The 18,488-nt window shown below is 48.3% G+C and overlaps 1 protein-coding gene across 5 annotated transcripts in view; it reads left to right on the forward strand.

Moving 5' to 3' along the window:
* Positions 1-18,488, forward strand: part of Ampd3 (adenosine monophosphate deaminase 3) — a 51,444-nt gene that overhangs the window by 14,949 nt on the left and 18,007 nt on the right. For all 5 annotated transcript variants that reach the window (XM_026781195.1, XM_005350997.3, XM_005350996.3 and 2 more), the window contains exons 3-6: positions 7,661-7,865; positions 9,602-9,761; positions 12,020-12,239; positions 13,761-13,890. In XM_026781195.1, the coding sequence (XP_026636996.1) occupies positions 7,661-7,865; positions 9,602-9,761; positions 12,020-12,239; positions 13,761-13,890 (715 nt within the window). The remainder of the gene's footprint in view (positions 1-7,660; positions 7,866-9,601; positions 9,762-12,019; positions 12,240-13,760; positions 13,891-18,488) is intronic.

The following is an 18,488-nucleotide window of genomic DNA, read 5'->3' on the forward strand; positions in this document are numbered from 1 at the left end:
CATAGCTAGGCTTCTGCTAGGCAGGTGGGTGGGTGGGTGAGGTCTAAAGGAGGGAGGGTGGGTTGCCTTTGAAGGCCAAGTTAGGAGGCAAACCCAGCCTGGAGGGCTCTGGACTTGCCAGAGGGTCTTTGTTCTTTTTGAGGCTCACATGTGTTTCCTAGCATGTAGAAGGAACAGCTTACAGAAAGTCTTAGAAAAAAACCAGAATTGTTAAACAAGTAGGCTGGAGTGGATGTTGTCTAACAACCTGGTGATCTTTTGCTATTCTACGGAGCCAGCCTTCCTGAATCCCCCAAATCCTGAGCATTGTTTAGACCCTAGTCTGGAACTGTGTCTCTCAGTAAACAGATAACTCATCCTATGAAAGAGTCCCCAAGTATCTGCATTCTCAAGAACCCGTCTTTAAACCCTTCCTCCCTGCCCAGATGCCAGAGCAGTTTCTCAGTCACTAACTCAGTCTTATCTTTTTTCTTTTTGGATTTTTTCTTTTTTAATGTTTTTATTGAGCTATACAATTTTCTCCACTCTGCTTCCTTCCTCCCCTCTCCCCTTCTACCCTCTCCCCGACCCCCACACTCCCAATTTACTCCAGAGATGTTGTCTTTTTCCCTAGTAGAACTTACTCTTATGCTAAAGGTTGCTACACGGATGTACTTTGCAAGGGACTTCCAGTGTAACCATCCTGAAGCTTTGTTGTGATAACTGTCACCAGGAGACCTTTCCCCCAGTTTTACTGTGTTTAAATGTGTAAAAACAATAAACCACTTGGTCAGATTCTAGACGTCTTTGACCCAGTACCGGCTAAAGTGCTGACCAGAATTTTATTCTTAACCTCACCTGACCCCAACACTAGCAGAGTTCACATCCTACTAATGCGTGTACTGGAACTCAGCCAACTTTGAGGACAACATGGAAAATGTTCTGAGCAACCTGTTTGCGGGGAGAGTGCCTCCATCTCTCCTCTTTCTCTTTCTGCCTTTCCCTCCTTCTCTTTTACAGCTGTCCTGAGATCATGCATGTGCCCTTCAATCTGTCCACTTACCATGTGTGTAATTCACTGGGTTTGAGTGTATTTACTGTGATCAGTTTGAGAATATATTATTATTATTATTATTATTAACACTTAATTTAATGAATTAGCTTTGTTTATTTGAGACAGGGCTTTGCTCTGAATCCCTGGTTGGTTTGGCTATGCAGCCCAGGCTGACTTCAATCTTTCTACCTCAGCCTGCCCCAGCATCCCCTGCTGAAATTAGGTGCACACAGCAAAGCCTAGCTTTAATAATGTGTGTGTGCATGTATGCACAAACAGTAGTGCAGTATGAATAAATGAAAGAGAGAGGGGTGTCTTGCTATGAGACCCACACTGGCCTTGGTCTGACTCAGCCTTTTGAGTTTGGGGATTACAGATATGAACCACCATGTCCAGGCTTTGAACTTGGAGATCATTCCCAGAAGAAACCTGATGCCCTTGGCCTGCCACCTCTTAGACCCTCCCACCTCCTCTCTCTTCTTATTTTAGGACATGTTCTAATAAGCATGTCTATCTTGCTTTTCAGTACCATGGAAGATTTGGATAAGAAAATTAAGAATGTGGATTTTAGTGGCCTGAGCCTGTCTTTTGGTTTGTGACAAGAATATGATCAAAGGACCTGCCTCAGGAGAATTAAACAAATGAAATGAACTAATAAGCGTGATAAGCTAGCATGGTGCTGGGAGCATCTCCCGGCATTTGTTACTGTTTTGTTTGGTACTCGGTGGGGAGGGAGGAGACAGTGATTATGAAAATGGATACAAAGACTGGACACCTAGAAGTCTAGGGACACAATGTTGCTAAAATCATGACTGAATAACATGAGAATGACCTGAGTCAGCCAGGGAGAATTTCAAGTGATGTCCTGCGTGCCCTGACCAACAGCTCAGGATTTAGGTATTTCATTGAAGAATGCCTTGTACAATTATTTTTGAAGAGTCAGGACATAAAGGGGCAAGGCTTAGGAGAAGCATTTGGCTCTTTAGAACAGCTGCCTCCCAGAGAATGTTTTGAGTAAAATCGATAAATGGGATTTTGTTATAAATTGAGCATAGTACAGCTGAAGTGCCATTAAATTATTTTGTCTTATAAAGCTTACTAAACCTGAGTCCATAATTTTTAGATCACAGTTATTGACCACACTTTATTTGAAACATCCAATTCATCTGCTTTTACACTGAAAAACAGAGATTGTAATATTTACTATAAAAGGCAGTAAAAGGGGGCTGGGGAGATGGCATCCTTTTTAAGTGTCTGCTGTTTAAGCCGGAGGTCCTGAGTTTGACCCTCAGCACCTATATGAAGAAGGTGGGCGTGATTGTGTGCACCTCCAGTCACAGATCTGCAAAGGTAGAGGCAGGAGGATCCCTGGCTTTGCTGGTTCTCCAGGTTCAGTGAGAGAGACTCTGTCTCAAAAGCTAAGGTGGAGATCCATCAAGGAGGACAACTGATGTTGACCTCTGACCTCCACATGTGCACACACACACACACACACGCATGTACCTCACACATATACATACACATGAACATGCATATACATACTTACAAAGTAAATACATAAATAAGTTGCAGTAAGGGCTGTTTCACTCTGACCACTGGGGTCTTTCAGGAAGAAAGACAGTTGGGCAGGGCTGGGGAAAGAGTGTTGAGACAAATGGGGTCTGTGCTTGGTCAGGCTGGGAATGGAGAACAAAAAGTAGCCTTCCGGTGACCAAGAGGGACATAAGACAAATAAGGAAGGAGGGGTTGTGAGTCTCGGCACATCATAGGCTTCTGAGTGTAGAAAAGTTGCACACTCAGCTTCCTCATCAGGCTGCTGGTCACCTGGCCGTGTCCACAGAACGAGTGGCCTCCACCCCTGCTCCTATACACTGTCTGTAGATGCCCCTTAGTGCAGTTAGCATGCAGCATGCCCCATGACCAGCTGTTTCCATGTCCTCCCCACATAGGCTGGGATCTCTGGCATCAGGCACACAACATGTGCCAGCTCTTCAGTTTGCTCCCCTCCTTACACCAGGGGTCTCGTTTCCATGTGGAACAGTTCAGTGACCACGATAAACCTCCAGTGCAGCTGAGTCTGTGGAAGTGCAGAAACCGGCCCCACTCAGTGGCATGCAGAGCTTGCTATTAGTCATTCTTTGCTGGCTGCTGCCTCCAGGATTTAGAGTATTGCTTTTCATCTGGAGGTGCAGGGACCACTGGAATGAACAGGTATGCTGCAGGGATGAACCCCAAAAGTCTGCCATTCTGAGAAGCCCCCTCTCTCTTCTTCTGTCCCTGTTGTTCCCATGCCCAGTCTGGATTAGGTGTCTCCTCTGGGATCTCAAAATATCCAATGACATGACCATACTGCTGATGAACATTCGTCCAAATTTCCAGGGCCATCTCTGTGATCCTAGCGAACCCACAGAATCCGGGGTTCTGTTTGATGTACCTGTCATTACCCAGGACCTCAGAGGTTTAGAAAGTGGGGTCATGAGTGGCCCCTTGTTTCACTGCATTTCTGAGGGCTTGGTGAGCACTTTGCTTTGATTCTTCTACTTGCCTAGCTAATCTTGGACGGATGCACAGGAGCAGAGGCTTTGGACGGCTCTGAGAAGACCCTCCATGCAGACAGACTTCTGGACTTGGTGTAGTATGTGAATCAGATGTCATAGGAAGGCTTTGCTATAGGAATGGGCAGAGGAGGAATGGGGACATGATGAATGGCAGGGATAGCCAAGGGCTGTAGCCCAGGTGGGGACACTAGACTGGTACCGGGGGATAACGTACCAGCTTACCCTGTTGTCTTAAGAGCCTCGCCAGCAAGAAGCTCCCTGTGGCCCATGAAGATAAAGCTGCTCCCAAGCCCAGGCCTCAGACCTGGTATGGAATTGGTGCCTGCACAGTGCCTCACCCTGACAGCTCCTTGGCAAGCAGGGTATTTCTGCCAGGTGGCTGGAGGAAGGAAGGAGCAGGCCAGCAGTGCCAGAGTGAGCTGGCTAACCCTGGCACCCTAGAGGCTAACACAAGGCATAACAGGTGGGCTGTGGACAGACAGTTAAGTCCCTGGCAATGAAGTGCCTTATATCAGTGACAACAGGTCACACTTTGTTTGACTCTGTGGGTGTTTTTGTGTCTTGCATCAGCCTAGCCAGGAACAGGTGTTTGGTAAATGCTCATTGAATGCTGATCTTTCAGAAATTAAGGGCTGGGTACATAGTCTTTCAAGTCTTCCCACAAGAGACCCTATGGTTCTCTAAGTCTGTTGAAGGTCTTGGTGCATCTGTGTGACTTGTTGTTACTGTGGCACATGTAGGGCTCGTACAGCCTTGTGAGGAAAGAGTGTGTGTGAGTGGCATATGTGCACACTCACATACACACACGTGTAGATACTAGTAGACGAGTCTACAGTCTATTGTAGGCAGAACTAATCAATCAATTAATTATTCTTGTGTGCATGTGTGGTGTGTGTAGAGGCCAGAGGTCGTTATCAGGTGTCTTCCTTTGTGGCTCTCTGCCTTATTATTTTTTTTAGACACTGGCTCTTACTGGCCCTAGACTCACCAGCTGGCTTGCAAACCCCCAGGATTTACTCGTTTCTGCCCCCCACCCCAGGGCTGGGACAGGCATGTGTCACCAACTCCCAGATTGTGTGAGGGCGCTGGGACCTGAACTTAGGTCCTCACGATTGTGTGGCAGCCACTTTATCCTTGGGCCATCTCTCCACACCCCATAGGCAGAATTTTTTCAATGTCTCTCTCAGCCACGATGTCACGCTCTGATCTCCAGACTCTGTGCATTAGGCTGTCACTCCTGTGATTGCCTGCAGAAAAGGCATCACATGACATGAAGGTGGGGAGGTTGTCAGTGGACTGGATTTAATTACAAAGGCTGTCAAAACAACGCTTGTCCAGGCTAAGCACAGAGGGGGAAGTCAGAGAGACTGGGAACACAGAACACTCAGGAGTTTCCTGAATGAAGACAGAGCTCTCCTCGAGGATCAGAGTGAGGTCTGCAGGGGCCAAGGTGACCTCTGGCCAAGTCCCCAGGGAACTGGGGATCTCAGTCTTCACGGTCCTGCAGAATTGAATTCTGCCAACAACAAGACTGATCTTAGAAGAGAATTCTTCCCAGAAAGCCCAATGCAGCCCATGTCTGTTTTGGCCTTTGATGGCCTGAGCTTGGACCCCTGCTAATCCCAGTTCACGTTCTCACGAACAGGACTGGGGCGTCACAAATGGGCATTGATTCAAGTTGTCAAGTCTGTGGCGATGTATTCTGTAGCAGTAGACAATAGCATTTCTACCCCCAGATGCCAGCTCAGTGATTAGCCGATGGTGATTCCATCCCCCACCCTGCCCCTCCCCAGGATGGTAGTCTTGAGTAGGTGGTCCTGGACTTGTAAGTGTGAACTCTCAGCCTGTGGACATTTTTGTATGACAGTCTGTCTCATGTAGCCCAGGCTGTCCTTGAACTTGCTGACTATCATACAATGTCCTTTAACTCTGATCGTTCTATTCTCTGGATTATAGGTGTGTGACGCCATGCCTGATTTATGTTGTACTGGGGATTAAACTCAGGACTTTGATGAATTCTAGGGAAGTACTCTATCAACTGAGTCATATCCCCACCCATGTGTGACAGTCTGGCTGGAGCCACAGTGAATATGGGCAAGGAGAGCTCTCTGGGTACCAGCTGGTGGGTACTGGCTTCCTCAATGAACAGATGTATTCATTCCTATTGGGGAGTTTATAGGCTAAGCCTGGTAGGTTCTTGGCTTAGACAGTCTTCCAGATGGCTTTTTAAAAAATCTTTCTTACCTGTTGCTCACCTGAGAAGATACCCATTGCTTCTCCGTGGTTGGGCCAGGCCCCAGGCTAGACTGAGGTATAGGAGGATGATGTTGGTATAGAGTCGAAACAGTGATTGACAGGCGTGTGTGTGACACAGAAACTGGAGTCTCATGGGATGAGCTGAGCAGAGTCAAGACTCTGTGCTCAGGGTGCATCTAACACCCAGGAGTGGCCAACTGGCCCACACTGGCATCTTCTCTCTTGGTGTAGGATGTTGGCTCAGTTCCAGGTGAGGCACAGCAGGCCAGAGGAAACCTGGGGTTCCTTGATGTTCTAGTTAAAGTTCCTGAAGCAGCCTGGCTTGTCAGCCATGGGAGCCCTGGAGAGGCACTTCCTGAGAAGGGGTCAGTTCCATCTCTTAGCTTTCAACAGCCTTGTCTCGGGAAGGTGGGAACACAGGTCATTAGTGTAGACAAGCGAGAGTCAGAGGTCCACAGCAAAGTAGGTGGGGTGAACTGGGTTCTGGAAGGTTGGGCAGAGAGAAGACCAGGATGGTGCCAGCAGGAAGCTGGCTACTTCTGGGTGAGCATGATCCCACTTGGGATGGACTGATCTCCCACATCCACTGTCACTGGGATGTCTTAGTTACTTTTCTATTGCTGTGAGGTGACACCATGACCAAGACAGCTTAGAGAAGCAAGTGTTTAATGGGGGACTTGCTTACGGTTCCAGAGGGCTAGCCCAGCTGTGCGGCGGGCATTATCCCAGTGCTGAGTCATTTCCTCCCTGACAATCCCAGGACTTGGAGTGATGCCAACTGAAACATTTCTGATTTTGTTAACAAAGGAAGTCAAGTCATCACAAATCAGACTCACAAGGAACCATGAACTTGCCGCATTATAAACCAGCGCTGAGAGTTCGTCTTTCAGTGCCAGGACTGGAGATCCAGGGTCCAGGCCTCACATTGGTGCTGGTCAGTTTCTCACCAACAGCTTGAAGATCTGTACCAGCTCCAGCTGCTGCCAGGATGGCAAACAGCTGGCTAACGGCTGGAGAAAGTAGCTGCCTTGGTGTGTGATTTCGCGTAGGACCCCTCTATCTTGGGGCCCTAACCAAGGAGGCAGACATATTGATTCCTCCCACCCCTTCTGGCTCCTGTGCCCAGATTTGTAGATAAAATACAATGGTGTGTCTTTGCGAACCTGTCTGCAATCTCCCTGGAAACTTCATTTGTCAGGGCTTATAGCTTGACATATTTGAAGAGAGTGTGCTGTCCGCACCTTGGGAGATGCCTCTCTCTGACCTGGTGTCACCCTCATGTCCGTGCACTGTGGTCCTGGAGCCCCAGCAGTGTGGTCTGTCTCTCTGTCTGTTTCCTGTTGCACTGACCCAAAGTCATGTGCCATGAGCACCGGCTACTCCATCCCCAGCAGTGATGTGTGATCATAGATGCAGTATCTGGAGGGCTGGGTAGAGGAAGTCACAAGCAACCAGAAACTTGTGAGTGCAGGTGTGGAGATCAGAGGTTGTATCATTCTTTATTGAGCACCACCTTATTTTTTGAGATAATCTCTTTACTGTACTTGGATCGACTGACCAGAGAGCCCCACCTCCCACCACCGTCCACCTGTGCTGAGTCACTGATGCCCACAGTGCTCTTACGGGGATGTTGGGGCTCCAAACCCAGGTCCTCATGTACAGCAAGTGATTTATGATTGAGCATCTCTCTAGCCCACCAGAAGCTTCTTAGTGGTGCCCAGCACCTGTGGCTGACAACAGCGGAGTTTCCTGCCTCTGAGGCTCTCCCTGTTCGCAGCTGATGTCTCCCCTGTCCTGTGTCCTTGGCTCTTAGAAAGAAGAGTTTCAAGATGATCCGGTCACAGTCCCTGTCCCTGCAGATGCCAACACAACAAGACTGGAAGGGTCCTCCAACCGTCAGTCCGACCATGTCTCCTGCAACCCCTCTGGTCCCTGGAGCCACTTCCAAGCCTGGGCCAGCACCCTATGCTATGCCTGAGTACCAGAGGGTCACTATCAGCGGAGATTACTGTGCTGGGGTAAGGCCATACCCACCCTGGAAACCTGGCCCAGTGTGTGTGTCTGGGAGGTTGTGGAAAGGGAAAGGGGCCCTGGAACTTGAAGAGAAGGAAGGCCTTAGTGGAGACTCTGGGATGTGGACATGTCTCGGGAGCTGTCCCACCCTCGTGTGCAAAACCAAGGGCTTCAGGCTGCCATGCTGTGGCTGTGCCCACTTAGTTCTGTGTGCTCCCCAGCCCAGAAATCTACCCTGTGAGAAGGGTGCAACTAGACCCGTCAACATTCCCAGTGTCTAGGGGAGACTATGTGATGGTGCTAGCTGTGTAAAATTAGCTCTTACGTGCTTAGGTCAGTATCTTTAAATACAGGCTAGGAATCCCTCAACCAGCAAGAGAGGATCTCGACAAGAAAATGAGTATATTTTTCCTATTCATTAGAGATGATACTGTATTGATTTATTAATTTATGAAAGAGCGTCTTTATTCTTCTTTATGAGTGCATAGCCTTCCACTGTGCGGTTGCACTACGTGTGTGTTGACTTCTTGGGATGGGAATTTAGATGGGAACTAATGCAGTCCTTTTTTGGCCAGACTGCTGCTCTGCCAACTCCTGGCCAGGGCTTGTCTACCTCACACATGTGGGCAGAGTAATGGACGAGGGGATAGATGTGGATTGAATGCTTGTTGAATGAGCATAGGAACGTGCACGGTTGCCTCCCTTTTCCTTCCCTATGCATACCTAGAGAGCTAGGAGCCTATGAGAGGCACAATGACCTTGCTGATCCTGGTACCCAGAAGGTCTGGGGCTAGCCACTGGGCGGGGCCACCAGCTTGGCTAGTGGCTATTCCTCCCCAGGAACCCTGCCCCTTCTCTCATCTCCTTGGCTTCCTCCTGGACCCCTTGTTAGGGGCATCCTTCTGTTGTCTTTCCCCGTGGCTACTCTGAGCCCATCCCCCTGGAAGGTGCAGAGGGGAATGAACACACCCGTGTGTGGGTATCTGAGACAGAAAGGGAGCTGCTTCCACTTTAAAAGCAAGGAGTCAGGTTTGGTGAAATGAATGAGGCAGACATATGCTGACGGCTTCCCTCTGATGACAGAGCAGGGCAACAGAGACAGAGGGCATTGTGCTCATGACACTTTATTACCCGCCCTGAGGGGCATCCAAAGCAACTGGGAGAAATGCAAATATCAGGGTCTTGGATGACAGGTGCACAGACGTCTGTAGATTGGCATTTCCGCCGGTGGTGCTGAGAAGCAGAGGAGGGGAGGTCCAGGCCCAGCCTCCCTCACTCTGCTGCTCCAGCTCCTGCCCCCCACTTTCGGTGTCCCTGCCCTCCTGTCATGCCTGTCCATCTGCAGCTCATCAAGCAAATTCAGACTTCTGTGACATTTGTCCTCACTGAGTGACTAGGGTAATGGAGTCTGGAAAGGCAGAGGTCTCACGCATCTCCATATGTGAGGAGAGCCTCCTGGGGCTTTGGGGATCAGTCAGACCAGGGTCTGAAGTTTGACTCTGTAACCTCCTGGCAGTGATGGATTCTTTCTGGGTCCAGTTTCCCCAGTTGAGAAACAAAATGAAACCTACGGAAACACTTAGTGCTCAGTATGTGATGTTGAGTGGTTGCCAGATTGATTAACAGGTTGGGGTTGGCAGAGCAGCAGCCTGAGAACATAGATGTTTTGCTTTTAACATCTGGGGATCTGTGGATTTTCTGGCTTGTGGGCAGACCATTCTTGCATACCTTCTTGCTGCAGATCACCGTAGAAGACTATGAACAGGCAGCCAAGAGCCTGGCCAAGGCCCTGATGATCCGGGAGAAGTATGCACGGCTTGCCTACCACCGTTTCCCACGGACCACAGCCCAGTACTTGGCTCAGAAGGGGGAAAGTGTACCTTTGGAGGAGGGTCTTCCAGGTATGGTGTCTTGGGAGCTAGTGGGACCCTTGGTGGGGGCCTGACCCATGAGTTGGTTGGGGCTTTTTTATTGATTGAGAATTTGTCTACTGGTGATGGTTTTTTGGGTGGGGCTCCTGATGTGATTAAGACAGTACAATCAAATGGTCACCACAGGATGAGTTGGGTGGGATGAGACACAGCACCCATGTGCCCCTGGGCAGAGGAAGCAGACTGTGAAGTGAAACATACTTGTGTTCATGTCTGGATCGTGCCAATTTCTTGGACCTGGAGCAAAGGACTCCCCTAAATTTCAGTTTTGCGGTCTGAAAAATGATGGAATGCCAGCGAAGCTGCCTCCCTGGGTGAGATTGTGTGAGTGTGTGTGGAGTGTTTAGGACAGAGCTGGCATCTAGAATGTTCCATAAATGGCAGCCACATTTATGCTGCCAAATTTAGGGAAGGGGGTTGAGAAAGGGTGGGGTATCTTCCTGATGTGGTGAGTGACCTAGGAGCAGCAGAGTCTGGGACTGAAGTCACTAAAACAAGGGCATGGGGACCCTCACGCTTGAGATGCAGGGACAGGGATCAGATGAGGGCCTGGGTGTTACCTCCAGGCCAGTACCCTGGCTGCCTTAGGGGTAACTGGTGCTAGGTTGTCCCTGTTTCTGACCCAGTTCGGTGTTGAGCATTCATTCCCACCAGGGAGGGACTTGGGTAAATCTCAGCCTTCCCATGGCTATTTCCCTGTTGTCTCTGGGGTCAGGTGGGAATGACCATCAGATGTGTGCTTTACATGGCAGAAGGCCCTTGTGTTCTGGGCGTGAGTGTGGTGAGGTGACACAGTCTCTGGGTGGGTGGGCTGTGACTTCACACAGGCCTTTCTAACAAACATAGGCCCCTTACACAATCCTGCACTATCTAGAGGTTCTTGGGCTGGCCTCTGCCTGTCCCTGATGCGCCATCAGCATCCTGTTCTGCCATATTCTGCTTTCTCTGTGGCCATCACAGCTCAGGGTCATCCTGTTCTGGAGTCTGAGGCAGCACACCTCGCCCTGGGTCCTGGGTGCATCTTTTAATCAGTTGCCAAGGTTCCTCCCACCTGGCAGGCGGCTGGTCTACAAGGTGCTGGCTGACTTGCTGTGTTTATTCCCTGGCTGAGATGGCTGATTAGGAGTCTGAGAACTTGGGGGCTATGAGAAAGCAGATGCTCTCGACTGCTGATGGTGGTGTGCCCGGTGAACCAACCAGAAGCTGAAAATGTCCTAAATTGAAAATGCATTCAATATATCCAACTTATGTTAACCATACTCAGAACATTTCTGTGAACCTACAGTTGAGCAAAATCATCAACCTACTTAGTAACAAAGTGCTGAACATCCCATGTAACCCACTGAGTATTTTGCTGGCCGACTTCTGTACAATCCTAAAGTCAAAAGAAAGATCATTAAGTCAAGTCACCATAAGCAAGGCCCTGTGGTCCTGCACAGGGCACACCTGCTTACAAAGCAGCTTCCTCCCCTGGTTTTTATGGCCCTCACAGCAGCCTGCTGGGTAAGCAAGGGGTGTTTTAGGTGAGGAGTCAGGATGCAAAGAGGCAAAGGGGAAATAGTGAAGGGTTTTGCTGCTTGGGTTGGGCTCACTCAAACCAGCACCCTGCTGCACAAGCAACTCCATCCTAGGCAGTTTCTGGGGGTGAGGAGATGGGGTAGATGGGATAGGGGTATGCAGGGTGGTTAGGAGTAAGGGCCTGGTCACTGCTCCGTTTGCTCTTTGGGGGACAGGGTGGCTTCTGTCTAATTCCTTGTCTGCATTGGACTCAGAAAAAAGTGTGGGAAGCGGGGCAACTATTCCCCTCAGAGATTCCCAGTGTTGCCCATTCTCTTACTGGGGGAACACACAGGCAGTCTTTTCTAAAAACTAAAAATAAAACAAGCATTCCTGGGGGCCAAGGAAGCCTAAAAATGTGAAGTCCATTTTAATTAAACTAAACATACACTTATGCACATGTGCGCATGCACACACACACACACATGTATGCATGCACACACACACGTGCTCATGCACACACATTGATGGGCCAACTTCGGGACAGGGTTGATCTTTGGACTGTACCATAGCAACTAACAACACAAATCAGTGTGTCTTCTGATACCGAGTGTGCGAAGGACAATTATTTCATGCAGTGGTGAGAGTTACACAGACAAACAGACCAGGGAAGCTGACAGACTGCACAAGGTCAGCAGTGTCATTTGGCCATCTCTCATCCTGTTTTGCAGACTTCCACCCTCCCCCACTGCCCCAAGAAGACCCTTATTGCTTGGATGACGCACCCCCCAACCTGGGCTACCTGGTCCGCATGCAGGGAGGCATTCTTTTTGTGTATGACAACCAGATGATGCTGGAACGCCAGGAGCCCCACAGCCTGCCCTACCCTGACCTGGAAACCTATACCGTGGACATGAGCCATATTCTAGCGCTCATCACCGATGGTCCCACGTAAGCCAGTTACCCCTACTCCCCCTTTCATTGTGAGGGTGCTGTGGAAGGAGCAGCTGGCTTTGATGCATGCACACTATCCTGCATTTCCCTTTTTGGGGAGTGACAGGCTTAGAGTTGATATTGCTGTCCACTCTGCATACACACGTGCAGAAACTTCCGTGTGCAGTGGCTACTTGTGTACCTTACACCAGTCGTCACCCTCTCCTCAGGTCAGGAAACACTGCAGAGAGTTGCCAGCCCAGGGCCTGGACAAGCATGGAAGGAGTAAAGACTGTTGCTTCAGCTCTTGGGCTTTCTGTGGTTTTGAAAGTAGCATGCAGTGAGCTTGGGCCCTTTGTATCCCCACCTGTGTTTGAGGGCTTGGGTGGAGTTGACAGGGCTGGTAGCTCTCTTCCGGTAGGAATGTGAGCTAACCAACAAATTGTAAAGGGTTAGTTGTCTGCGCCTTGGGAATGGAAGTCTTGGAAAAGTGAGGGGCCACCAGAGTGCATTTGGGGTTTTGCTCTGAAGGGTGTAGGTCTAATCTCTATGAGAAAAGAGCAGGAAGGGAGGGCAGGCAGCTAGCTCTTGGTCCTCACTGAGCAGAGGCCAGAACTAACACCCCGGAGAGGAAGGGACAGTTTCTGGGAAGCCTTCCTTGGCCAGGGGTATGGGCAGTGACTGTTGTCTGAGAAGCTATCAATGAGAGACCTTCTTGGGACAAACACTGAAGAAAGTGACATTATCCTTCCTTTCCCACCCGGAGACCCCTGTGCTCACCCCAGGGCTCGTCTCTGCATGTAGATGATGACATTGCTGTAGGGTGGCATTAGAAATGTCATCATTGTCATTTATTTATTTGTACATGTCTATATCTGCATCTGAGAAGGTCAGAAGCAACCAGGTTCTCTGGATCTGGTTACAGGCAGTCGTGATTTGGATACTAGGAGTCAAACTCAGGTCTTCTGCAAGAACAATATGTGCTTGTAACCACTGAGCCATCCCTCTAGATCCGCGAAGCTGCTCTCCGTGAAGGCCTAGGGCAGTAGATATGAAGGCAACTGCTGTTTGGGTATGCCTAGGAGGCAGGGAGGTGTGAATTGTGTTCAGGTCTGTGACCAGGCAGCTGAGCTGGGTGTGGGAGAGGTCTGGCCGTAGCAATGAGGTGAGGGAAACAGTGGTGGGGCTGCTCAGACACTGGCCTCATCATGTGCCCTTCAGTCTGGGGTGTTACCGTCTCCATGGCTACGCACCAGACACTTATTTCTGTGCTAATTGCCCAAACACGTAAGACAACAGAAACCTGCATGGGGTCCCAGACTTGGTGCTTTCCTCTCGTGTCTTAGCTGTCCCCTCACAGGCAAGATGGCGCAGGCATGCTGGGCGGGTCTGAGGGACGCTGGAAGCATCTTAGCTCTCCTCCTCCATCCTATCAGAGCCTGACCTTTCCACCCAGGGGTCACTACCTTCTCTGGAGGTCGCTAAACTGATGTTTGATATGACTTCTTACTGTGGTCTCTATCTCTCACTGACTTGCAGGAAAACCTATTGTCACCGGCGACTGAACTTTCTGGAATCCAAGTTCAGCCTTCATGAGATGTTAAACGAGATGTCAGAGTTCAAGGAACTGAAGAGTAACCCCCACAGAGACTTCTATAATGTGAGAAAGGTACGTCATGGCCAGTGTTCGAGCACTCGCCTGGCCCTACACTGGGTCCGGGGAATGATGCCCTGAGTCTGTTTACGGCTGGAGCAGGGTGAGCGTCAGGTCTCCTGGCTTCTTGGTCAGGTCCAGCCTTCTCGCTCAGAGGAGCCTGGTGTGATAAGATGCTCAAATGTAGGAGGAAGACTGGTGAACGGCATTCTCAGACACCACGGTACCATGCTATATCTGTGTGTGCCTCCATTGGTGCAAGTCTCTTCCTGCAGCATCAGGACAGTCTGCTAATGGTCTGAACAGTTAAGCACTGGCAGTTTTGGGGTAGCGAATGGATTAGAGTCATCACGGAGGAAAAGCTGTTAAGACTTCTTTGGACTTAGGAGGTGGACGGTTTATATCCTCTGGAGTCAGGATATTAAAGTCTTTAAAGTGAATCACTGAGATGCTCCTGTCTCTGCCCCTCTTCTACCCATGGAATAGCCAAGATCTCTGGCACCTTCTGCTGTCTGCAGGAGTGCAACAAGGACAGGTATGTGTGTCTAGAGCTTTTCCACCTTCTTCCAGGTAGGTAGGACACAGTGAGGCTCAGGATCATGCTGTTGTTAAAAATTTCCAGAGACAAGGGCTGTGATGGGGTGGGGAGCGGCTTTCAAGGAAAGGCCGGAACTAAGCAGGGAAGGGTTGTGATGTGGGGAATGCCTGAGGGAGCAGCACCTGCAGAAGTCAGGAGAGGGGAAAGGAAGGAGAGAGAGGGCAAGCAGGTGGGGCTGGAACTTAGGTGTCAGCCAGGAGGGGAAGGGAGGCTACAGGGCCGTGGGAGGGTTCTGAACCTTGGAACCCCATGGGTATTTTAAGAATGCCAGAAGTCTCAGACTGGATGAAGAGACTTCAGAAGTGAGAGTAGGGCACGTGGGTTAGGAAGGCATCTCTAAGTATGCCTGGATAGAGGTGAAAGGTCATGGCTAGACCTAGACTTGATAGCCACTGTCTGTTCCTTCTCTGGGAACCTTGGGTGTTCAGTCAGGTGGTGCCTCAGTTACTGTAGGAACTCAGCACATCCTGGCGGTCCAGTGAAACATCTTGCTGAGTCCTGCCCTGCACAGGCGTGGGAGCTCTGGGCCTGTCTCCCCATGCTAGGGGCCAGGCTGGCCTAGCTGGCTGTGCTTCTGATACGGTTCTGTGGTCATCCCTGCACTGCCTGGACTATCCCTGGGCTGCTCCTTGGTCATGGTGTGGGAGAGAGTCTCTGTGTGGAGACTGCAGAGATGATTCCTTTTTCTTTTATAATATTTACACCTATTTTATCTTTATCATAACTAAGGAAAACTATAACTAACTATTCTTCAACTCCACCAAAGACTCCAAAAAGATACAACATTACCTAATTAAACAAAAAATAAGCAACTTTCAAACTCTAGAAATGACAGAGACATCTCGCTGCCTGGACAGTCACCCAAAGTTTCTCTGTACCATTGGGGCATCCATCTTCGGCCTTCAGGCCCATAGTATCCAGAGACATTTCCATGAAGCAGGAAATTTCAAAGTCAGTTCAGTCACTATCTGTTGTGTCCTGCAGAATGGCTCACAGACTCCTTCATGAATCAGGAACCCCGAAAGATCATCTCACCTTTAGGCAAGTTCAGCAGTCCTCTCTCTGCAGGTTCTCTGTGTCCAGTTTGTGCAGTAGTCCAGGCTAGAGCAGTTTCTTGCCCAAATGGCTATCAAACTCCATAAGGATCCTCTTCGATGTCCATCTTCTTCTTGAAGTAGATTGGTGTTTCCAGGAGCAGACATGTCTCATTGTCATGAAAAACCCTAAGTTATTAAAACATTAAATGTCCTATTCTGTAGTCTTTGAAAGATATGAAGAATGTCTATCTAAAATATATCTATGTACATCTAGAAAATCTAACTAACATAACTACAAGCTTGATTATTATTAATGATTATCCATTAACAACCTATATACATTACATTTTTACATGAACTACACCATCACAATACCCTAATCAATATTAGAAATATATATATATATATACATATATATGTATATATACATATAACAAAATTGACCTTAAATTTATATCAACAAAGCAAAACTTATACCAATGTAAATTATCCATATCTATATCATATCCCCCTTTAAATGTAAAAGAACATTTATAAGCAATATTTGAGAACATGGATGCAGTTTTTTCTCTCCAAACTGTTTCCTGTTGAATGGGGGCACTGTTAATCAGGTCTTTTATGGTATAACCTGTGTGCTAGATTCATCTCAGTTGCCAGTTGAGCGAAGTAATTTTTTGAGGGTGTTCACAGCAACCTTTCAGGAGGGCGTGGTCTATCATACCATATTGGGATAGAAGCAATCCACAGGGTCTCATCCTCTGTGAAAACAAAAGAAGAAACTCCTTTCCAAAGCATCATGTCCTCAGATCCAAATTTTAAAGTCAAAGTATTTTCAAAATATCTATCTTGGATTAGTTCGGCAGTATTTATAAACAAATATCTTTTAGCAGCTGTTGCTCTTTTCTCAGCATTCAAGCAATTCAAAGAGAGCATAATAGCATACAGTATCAAAATTCTCTGTTTTTTTCCATCTTTATACAGCTTTATTTTAACCTCTATTTCATTTATTTTACTTTTATTTTGAAACAGGTTTTCTGTATATCTTTGTCCTAGAATATCTCTGTAGACCAGACTGTCCTTGAACTCTCAGAGATCCGTCTGTCTCTGCCTCCCAGGCATTGGGATTAAAGGCATGTGCTACCACACCTTGAAGTCTCAGAGGTCAATCTCCCTCTGCCTTCAAAGTATTGGGATTAAAGGTGTGTTCTACCACACCCAACTACTCTCTTTCTTCCTTTTTTTTTGTTTTTTACTTTAAGAACTTTAACTTTTAGCATACATATATTTTTAACACAGTGTAAATCATTTAAAGGGTTTTTTTTGTTTTGTTTTTGAATCTCTCTTTACTGTATCTCTCTCTCTTTTTCTGACCACATGAGCCTTTAAATTACTGAGCAATATGGGTAGGATTAAAGCCGTGGCTTTGCTGGCTAGATCCAGCCCATTCCTTAGTTTTCCAGCCTCACAGCGGAGGTACCGGTTGTAACCATTTTTATTGCCACAACTCTGTGGCATTTCAAGGTCCCTGCCAGCAAGCAAGCTGCAGCACTGCGCTCAGAAACCACACTCAAACACTCTGTAGGTGGATCGCCTGCCTGAAAGAGTCAGAGTTTGCCCTGGCCGGACAGACCAGAATGTCAGCATTTTAAAACAGCACAACTTTTTCCTGCTACGGCTGAAAACAAACAAGCATTCAGTCAGCTTTTATCAACACCATTTAAGTGTTTCGTGGCAGGACCTCTTAAAGAGCTGCAGGGTTTTGCAGCTAAAGCTGAATCAGAAAGCCTCTCTTAGATAAGAGCGCTTACTTGCCTCTAGCAGGCAGAGCAGACCCGAGAAATTGCTGCTACCAAGAAAACATGCTTTACTCTATTCTTTCCCAAGTTTTCTTAGGCTTTACATGGAGTTCAGTCATCCACGTTGGGCGCCATTCTGTTGAAGAAGCTGCGGGTTGCATTCCTGCTGCCCTGCTCCCTACTGCCTGGCTAGCTTATACCCTGAAATAACAACACACAAACTGTATTCATTTAAACACTGCCTGGCCCATTTCTATTAATGTGTGTAGCACCGAGGTGTGCTTACTGGGAAGATTCTAGCCTATGTCCATCCTGGGTTGGAGCTTCATCGCGTCTGCCCTGCAGAGATGATTCTTGGCATTCCCTGGCAGTCTGGGGTTGATGCCTACTCTATAGCACAACGGTCTGGTCTTGGGTACCTTGGCTGGTTCATAAACATGAGTCCAGAGCTGCTGAATTAGGCTGTGCTTGCTCCTCCAGGGTAGGAGAGCTGACCTGCTGGGTACTCGATGCTTTATTTCCTCTTCAAATCCTGTGTTCTGGGGCCAAGACTGGGAGCTTAAAATCCACAGTGGCTGGAAGGGGCATCCCATCTCTGTGGTGGCTGTCATGTCCAGGGCCAGGCTCTGAAGGCAGAACCTGGGCATGGCATGTGTCTGTGTGGGTGGTGGAATGAGTAAGGACAACTGTGAGCCCCAAGCAGAAGGACCCTGTAACTGAGACATGTGTTTTCTTCCCAGCACTTAGAAAGAAGGAAGGGCTAGGTTTGCTACTTGCAAGTTGGGCATTGGATGCAAGTGGACATTGTCCACTTTGGTCAAATGTCACATCAGGGACACCATAGGTTTCATCTGAGCTAAGCCTGACAGTGGGGATTGGCTCCTTGGGGTGTTCAAGCTTAGAGAAAGAATAGTATTATTGATTACTCATGTCTGCATGGTGTGGGAATGGCCAGCATTAGCTCAGGTCCCAAATATCAACCAGTCTTGCACTGAGATGTTACTGTTTGTGGGAACCAGGATCTCATGTGACAGGGTATTCATCTCATGTGACAGTATTCATATATCATGTATGACAGAGTATTCATCTCATGTGACAGGGCATTCATCTCATGGGACAGTATTCATCTCATGGGACAGTATTCATGTGTTCATGTATGACAGAGCATTCATCTCATGGGAC

This window comes from Microtus ochrogaster, chromosome 8, assembly GCF_000317375.1.
Source record: "Microtus ochrogaster isolate Prairie Vole_2 chromosome 8, MicOch1.0, whole genome shotgun sequence".
NCBI lineage: Eukaryota > Metazoa > Chordata > Mammalia > Rodentia > Cricetidae > Microtus > Microtus ochrogaster.